The sequence below is a fragment of the Aethalodelphis obliquidens genome, unplaced genomic scaffold (genome assembly GCF_003676395.1).
Source record: "Aethalodelphis obliquidens isolate GAN/ISIS:26980383/991018 unplaced genomic scaffold, ASM367639v1 scaffold70, whole genome shotgun sequence".
Taxonomy (NCBI): Eukaryota; Metazoa; Chordata; class Mammalia; order Artiodactyla; family Delphinidae; genus Aethalodelphis; species Aethalodelphis obliquidens.
In genome coordinates, this window is record NW_020838014.1 from 7,612,077 (window position 1) to 7,620,555 (window position 8,479).

The 8,479-nt window shown below is 42.2% G+C and overlaps 1 protein-coding gene across 1 annotated transcript; it reads right to left on the bottom strand.

Annotated features, from left to right (window-relative positions):
* Positions 1-5,590: 5,590 nt before the first annotated feature.
* ADAM30 (ADAM metallopeptidase domain 30) lies at positions 5,591-8,090 on the bottom strand. The gene is given in 7 exon segments (XM_027091014.1): positions 5,591-5,717; positions 5,719-6,005; positions 6,007-6,547; positions 6,549-6,618; positions 6,621-6,954; positions 7,171-7,706; positions 7,709-8,090. Coding segments are annotated over 7 exon segments (2,277 nt in total).
* Between the last annotated feature and the right edge of the window lie 389 nt (positions 8,091-8,479).

Consider the following 8,479-nt stretch of genomic DNA (forward strand, 5'->3'; position numbering starts at 1 on the left):
GCAAATCAAAACTACAATGAGCTATCACATCACACCAGTTAGAATGGGCATCATTAGAAAATCTACAAACAACAAATGCTAGAGAGGGTGTGCAGAAAAGGGAACCCTCTTGCACTGTTGGTGGGAATGTAAATTGATACAGCCACTATGGAGAACAGTATGGAGGTTCCTTAAAAAACTAAATGTAGAATTACCATATGACCCAGCAATCCCACTACTGGGCATATACCCAGAGAAAACCATAATTCAAAAATACACATACACCCTAATGTTCATTGCAGCACTATTTACAATAGCCAGGTCATGGAAGCAACCTAAATGCCCATCGACAGATGAACGGATAAAGAAGATGTGGTACATATATATAAGGGAATATTACTCAGCCATAAAAAGGAACGAAATTGGGTCATTTGTATAGACGTGAATGGATCTATAGACTGTCATACAGAGTAAAGTAAGCCAGAAAGAGAAAAACAAGTATCGTGTATTAACGCATATATGTGGAACCTACAAAAATGGTACAGATGAACCAGTTTGCAGGGCAGAAATAGAGACACAGATGTAGAGAACAAACGTATGGACACCAAGGGGGGAAAGTGGCAGGGGAGGTGATGGTGTGATGATTTGGGAGATTGGGGCTGACATATACATATATACATACATATATATGTATATTTTATATATGTATAAAATTGATAACTAATAAGAACCTGATGTGTAAAAATAAAATAAAATTCGGAAATTCAAAAACAAAGTCAATTACTTTTTCACAGATTTTAGTACTGTTAGACTGGCATGGAAAAAGAACCTCAATCAGACAGGGGCAGGGGAGTGGGGAGTACCTAACCGAATAATCAGAGAAAGAGATTTTTTAAAAAGGTGCTTTAAGAGAATGTGAAAAATAAAGTCTGGTAGAGGGATGTGGAAAAATCTGAAGTGATTATATAATGAGGAGAGTCTTGAAATGTTTTCCAGTCCTAAATCCTGAGAAAACAGCCTAAACCCCTCATTATTTTAAGAAACTATTCAAGAGTTCCTCCTTGCCCCCCTAGGGTGCAAATTTTTACAGCCTTGGACATTGTCATATTATATTTGACGGAGATATTGACCATGAGTACTGTTGCAAGCAAGCCCTGTAATATCCCATGATACTGGAACAAATCCTATCAGTGTGAGAGAAGAAATGAGTCATCGAGGAGGTGTTCATTATCTTTTACAACCAGTCTGGAGAAACCCTTATCTTGACGACAATAGAGTTTATGGCCACCCACTCATCCCCAATGTAGGAGACAGGTGGTATAGAGGAATCTCCCTTTCTCCACATTTCCTGGGCAATCTATTCTCTATATTTGTGACAAGCTCTGCCAGCTACAAAACCTCAGGTGATTTGCTTAAGAAGCACAATGGAAGTTATGTCACAGAATTTTAAATTGAAAAGTCTGTACATGATTAGCTCTCTTCTTCATCCTTCAGTGCATTCATCCCAGGCTTTATCTCATCCGTGAACCCTGCCCTAAACCAGCCCCTCCTTTGTAATAGCATTTCCCTCATCGTATGGAAATTATTTGTTCGTGGGCCAGATGCCACTCTCAAGAACAGGGATGTGATTTAATCTCTATCTTGGGCACTTGGCACTTGGGTGGTGCTCAAAATCTGTTTGCTGGACCAAACTCAATATATTAAAATCACTAGGACAGTGCTTGACACATAGAAGATACATAATATATGTTAGCTTCCATTTTCTATATTTTCTAAATAATACGCATATGTAGAAGTGTGAAAAGATTGTAATAATAGCAGGTACTATAATTCATTTTTAAGGGGGTTGTCTTCAAAAACATTACCTTGATAAGCAAATTGGAGTGAAAAGTAAGACCCTAAGAACATTTATTAGTAGGATGGAAGCATAAAACATATACAGGCATACCTTGGAGATATTGTGGGTTCGGTTCCAGACCACAGTAATAAAGCAAATATCACAATAAAGCAAGTCACCTGAGCATTTAGCGAGTCATAATCTTTTTGCTGGCGGAGGGTCTTGCCTCAATACTGATGGCAGCTGACTGATCAGGGTAGTGGCTGCTGAAGGCTGGGGCTGCTGTGGCAATTTCTTAAAGTAAGAAAGAATGAATTTTGCCACACTGATTGACTCTTCCTTTCATCAATCATTTCTCTGTAGCATGTAATGCTGCTTGATAGTATCTTACCCACAGTAAATCTTCTTTCAAAATTGGAATCAATTGTCTTAAACTCTGTCACTGCTTTGTCAACTAAGTTTATGTAATATTCTGAATCTTCTGTTGTCATTTCAACAATCTTCATAGCATCATCTCCAAGAGTAGATTCCATGCTAAGAAACTACTTTCTTTGCTCGTCCATAAGAAGCAACTCCTCATCCATTTAAGTTTTATCATGGAATTGCAACAATTCAGTCACATCTTCAGGCTCCACTTCTAATTCTAGTTCTCGTGCTATTTTCACCACATATGCAGTTACTTCCTTCACTGAAGTCTTGAACTTCTCAAAGTCATCCATAAAGGTTGGAATCAACTTCTTTCAAACTTCTGTTAATATTGATATTTTGACCTCTTCCCATGGATCACAAACGTTCTTAAATGGCATCTAGAATGGTGAATCCTTTCCAGAAGATTTTCAACTTACTTTGCCCAGATCCATATATATGGCAGCTATAGCCTTATGAAATGCACTTCATAAGTAATAAGACTTGAATGTTAAAATTACTTCTTTTTTAACTTTTTATTTTATATTGGAGTATAGCTGATTAACAATGTCGTTAGTTTCAGTTGTACCGCAAAGTGATTCAGTTATATGTATACATGTATCTATTCTTTTTCAAATTCTTTTCCCATTTAGGTTGTTACATAATATTGAGCAGAGTCCCCTGTGCTCAATGGGCTACAGAATGGATTTTGTGTTAGCAGGCATGAAAACATCATCTATCTCATTGTACATCTCCAGCAAAGCTCTTGGGTGACCAGGTGCATTGTCAATAAGCAGTAATATTTTGAAAGGAATCTTTTTTTCTGAGCAGTAGTTTTCAACAGTGGGCTTAAATATTCAGTAAACCACACTGTAAATAGATATGCTGTCATCCAGGCTTTGTTGTTTCATTTATAGAGGAGAGGCAGTGTAGATTTAATATAATTCTTAAGTGCCCTAGGAGTTTTTGAATAGTAAATGAATATTAGCTTCAACTTAAAGTCACCAGCTACATTAACCCCTAACAAAATTCAGCCTGTCCGTTGAAGCTTTGAAGGCAGGCATTGACTTCTCCTCTGTAGCTATGAAAGTCCTAGGTGGCATCTTCTTCCAACAGAAGGCTGTTTTGTCTACATTGAAAATCTGTTGTTTGGTGTAGCCACCTTTATTACCTATCTTAGCTAGATCTTCTGGATAACTTGCTGCAGCTTCTACATCAGTACTTGTTGCTTCACCTTGCACTTTAATGTTATGAAGACAGCTTCTTTCCTTAAACTTCATGAACCAACCTCTGCTAGCTTCAAACTTTTCTTCTGCAGCTTCCTCACCTCTCTCAGCCTTTGGAGAATTGAAGAGATTAGGGCCTTGCTCTGGATTAGGCTTTGACTTAGGGAAATGTTGTGACTGGTTTGATCTTCTACCCAAATTACTAAAATTTTCTCCATATCCGCGATAAGGTAGCTTCTCTATCTTATCATTTATGTGTTCACTGGAGATGCAATTTTAATTTTCTTTAAGAACTTTTCCTTTGCATTCATAATTTGACTAACTGGTGCAGGAGGCCCAGCTTTCAGCGTGTCTCAGCTTTCGACATGCCTTCCTCATTAAACTTAATCACTTCTAGCTTTTGATATAAAGTGAGAGATGTGTGACTCTTCCTTTCACTTGAATATTTAGAGGTCATTGTAGGGTTATTAATTGGCCTGATTTCAATATTGTTATGTCTCAGGGAATAAGGAACCCTGAGGAGAGGGAGAGAGATGGGGAAACAGTGGGTCTGTGGAGTAGCCAGACATACACAGTATTTATTAAGTTCACTGCCTTATACGGGTACAGTTTGTGGTGCCACAAAACGATTACAATAGTAACATCAAAGATCACTGATCACAGATAATCGTAAAAATATAATAATAATTTAAAAGTTTGAAATATTGCGAGAATTACCAAAATGTGGCAGAGACATGAAATGAGCAATAGCTGTTGGAAAAATTGCACCAATAGATTAGCTCGAGGCAGGGTTGCCACAAACATCCAATCTGTAAAAAAAATAAAAAATAAAAAATAACTGCAAAGCTCAATAAAACAAGGTATGCCTGTATCTAAATATTTCTGCTTCTGAGCAATAAACGTGATATTTAGTGGAGGGGAGCAGAAAAGAGAAGTGACAAATCTATTATCAGTATTGAGGCTATAAGCACATGTCCTTGTTTTTTAGGACATTTTCTGATGATGGCCAAGCTTGAAAAATGTTAAAATTATGATCACCACAAAGATGGGGTTATTTCGGTGTTACTCCTCTGAGTAATAAGAGTCCCCAGATAGTCCAAGGGGACCATTCTTTATCGTGAGCCTCCCACACCTTCTTTAGTTAGAAGAACTATGTGGCTAAGAAAAGAGGAGATTGGGGTGGGGTACAGTGGACCTGCAGTGCTGCCTGGGGAAGGTGAGGGAACAGCAGGAGGACTCAGCCCAGAACAAGACCAAAACACTTGGGCTCACACAGGTCTGGGGTGACGAGACCCTCGCTGAGCAAGAAGTGGCCACTGACTCCTCTGAAGGGGCCACTCAGTCCTCCTCTCCTCCCAGGCAAAAGGGTGGGGGAGAACACTTGGAGGCAGAGCTGGGTGTACTTGGGATGGAAGGTATTCCTCACTCCCCTCTGCTCTCCTTAGGGGTGTGGCAAACCTGGGGCCAGATGTCCCCCAGCACACATTCACCAAAGACTTGCCCCTCCAAGCAGAAACCCAAAGCACAGAATTCTGTTAAAAGCCTTGTCCTCAGGACACTGCCAGACCTTGTCATCGTTTGTAGACCGTGGTACAATGCAGGAGTTACGGTAGATTAGAGTCCTCAACCCAGCTGAGGTCAACCCAAACACTGAGTCAGAGATCACACTTCTACGGAGCTACAGTGAACCATACAGTGACTATAACAGCAGAAGATACTTAGCTGAGGGACACACACCCCTTGCAAACTATCACATTCTATATATAATATGTGGTAGTTACCATTTATGGTTCAGCACAGGGTAGAGACACAGAGGATTTCATGAGGGACACAGAGGGAAAAGCAGACAATGGTTTTGTTTGCTGGGAACTGAGAGACAGGACTCTACTCTGAAATCCACTGTAATTCTATGAAACGCACAGCATTCTGTGTTCGAAAAGCTGTTAGGGCATTCTTTTAAGGATATCCAAAACTTGATCACAAACTAAGCGGAAAGTGAAGTAGGAAAGAAAAATGCACTGATTTTTTTTCCAAATCAAGAATACCTTTTATTTACTGATCAAAACCTCAAAGAACATCAGGTAAAATAAATTGAAGGAAGAAGGAAGAAGAAGTGTTTGGATAAATGAGAAGCTTGTTCAATTTATGACCCTGTGTAATAGAGTGACAGTGGATTGCCTGATTGCTTTTTTGGTTTCTTGATCATTTTGGCCTTGAATTGTTCTGCTCCAGTGTTAACTGGTGGTGTTTCTTTCTCTTTGGATTTATAAGCTTCCTATGATTTTCCTGAAAAGCACAACAATCGCTGAGATAATTAAGAAAATCAGGCGCATTAACATAATGGACACGACCTGAAGTGAGGCGGGCACCTCCCTCTTTAGGGGTCCTGGAGGCCCACTGTCAATGCTCCCTCCATACCCCACCTCCTCACAGAATGGAGGGGCCCAGCCATACATGCAGTGGCAGTTTTTGTTACTGTTGCAAACACCTCGGCCATTGCAATTCTCAGGCAAACAGTCAAAATTCAGGACTGAGCTATTCACACAATTTCTATTAAAAACATATCCGCTCCTTACCACAGGAGGTACCATCACTTATCACACCCAGGTCAGGTAACCCCATAGGTACCATGGCTAGATGATAGCCAATGCCCCTGCACATGAGATTTTCTTCATGCAGGTGAGTGGAAATTACAATAGTATGATCTTGCATATCAGGGATGGTTTCGACATTTATACACTGTAGCCTGCCACATAATGCCTTTTCTCTGGGACACTTCTCATACTGACGAACTCCTAAAATACCACAGTTCCCATATTGGTCACCTGTTACATTAACTGCATCGTAGCATTGAAGAGGAGCCCCCATGGCATCAGCTCCAAAAATATTTGGACACTGCACAGTTCTGGATTGGCAGCCCTTTCTGACACAACGGGCTCTGTACTTGCAAGGAGTTCCATCCTGCTTATATGCGTCACTTGGGCAGAAGGCTGAGGTCCCACTGCAGTACTCTGCAAGGTCACATTCATTTTCTTCCCCCCGACACGTATATCCAGATGGATGAAATTGACAGTTATGACAGCAAAGTCCAGTGCTACAGGGCACCTTCTTTGAATTTACAATCTGGCTGACAACATGGGTCTTCTTTACAGTCCTCTCTTGAACCACACATTCCTCATTCTCTTCCACAATTTTGTTTCCACATCTCTTTACCACATAACCTAATTCTGGGATATCCGTTAGACAGTTTAATCCTGAACTTACATGCGAATAAAATTCGGCATAACTACAATTACTAAACCCAGTTCGCCCAGTGCCCATGATGCAACTATGCCTACCCTTACATTGGCAGTATTTGTAATTGTGGATCATTCCCACACTATGGCCCAGAGCATGAGTCGTCCAAGTGGCAGGTCCAAGGATATTTTTATCTAGAATAGAACGTGTAGATCCAGAAGGCAATGTACTACATACACTTCCCCAGTGCTGTGAAAGCGCATCACTAAACTGTTTTTTTGTTGTTTGTTTTTTGGGTTTTTTTTGCCGTACGCGGGCCTCTCACTGCTGTGGCCTCTCCCGTTGCGGGGCACAGGTTCTGGACATGCAGGCTCAGTGGCCATGGCTCACGGGCCCAGCCGCTCCGCGGCATGTGGGATCCTCCCAGACCGGGGCACGAACCCGTGCCCCCTGCATTGGCAGGTGGACTCTCAACCACTGCGCCACCAGGGAAGCCCCACTAAACTGTTTTTTAAGGTATAGGTGTGCCCGATCTGCTGGAATTCGACGACTCAGATCACGTGATCTGTATTGCACAAACTGGCCTAAAACTTGTGATATCACTGGGGCATTAAGTGCTATTTCGTCTCTGTCTGTCCATACTTCCATAGCTAATAGTTGTATTCTCGTACAGACATCTTGAAAGTAAGAGTCTGCAATTGCAGTCAGAAGAATGGCATCATTTATGACTTGAGTAAGTTTGGAGTTCAAATATAAATACCTACTGTCATCAAAGACCAGGGCTAATTCCAAGTACTTTTGGTGCATATATGCCTCACTAAAGTCATGTATCCTAGCCCTGTTCTCATGCTCAGCCAACTGCTTTACTGTTTCATCATCAGTTGAGCCACAGATCTGATTGGGAAATTCCTCCTCTTTCTTTAGGAGATATATGACATGTTCAAAATTGGAAGAGGCTCTGAGGGGCTCGATTTGGTAATGGTTGGCATTGACTTTCAGTATGCCTCGGAGACCCCCCATGTACTTAAAGTAGCTTTAGAATCCTGATTTCCTTCAACCAAGCCCATATAGTTGCAGTCGCTGGGTATATAAGGGTGATCCTCCAAGAGCCTCTCCTGTTCTGTGAAGGAGAAAACCTGTAGATTCCGGGGCAATAGAAACCTCTTGGGCCACAGGTGGAGGATGTGCTTCTTGCCTTTTACCTGCAGGAGGTAGGACACGTGCTTGGCCACACCCTGCTCCCCTCCACGGAAGCTCAGCTTCTTGGGGATGGTGATTTCATAGGAGTCAAAGCCCCACTGGGGGTGAAAAATTAAATCCTTGCCAAGAGAATCAACCAGGAGCACCGGCAGGACTAGCAAGGGGAGCGAACGGCCTGGGGAGAGGAGCGTCCTCACTGACCTCATGGCAGAGCCTGTTCCCAAGTGAGTCAGTCCCTGCCACTGGGGCCTTGTGACTCAGACTTCCAGGGACCGCCGCTAGAGGCGCGGGACTAGTGAGTGCGGAGCTCCCTGAGCCCCCGTGTGGGAGCGCAGCCTCGGTCCAAACTAGGTCAGGCTCAGTCCAGCGGATTTCCACAGTAGGTGCACGCCCTATCCAACGCATCTAGTTCGTTTTCTGGGCGGTGCCGTTGGGCGCACGTGCAAGAATCCAGGGAAGGTGCGTGAGAATAAAATGAAAAGCGAGGCTATTTGCACGAGGGGTGGAGAAGGGCAGAGAACCGGTTGGGGAAAAGGAGAAAGAATAAAGAATAAGAGGAACTACAGAGCACTTGTTAAAAGCTCACTGTATCTTG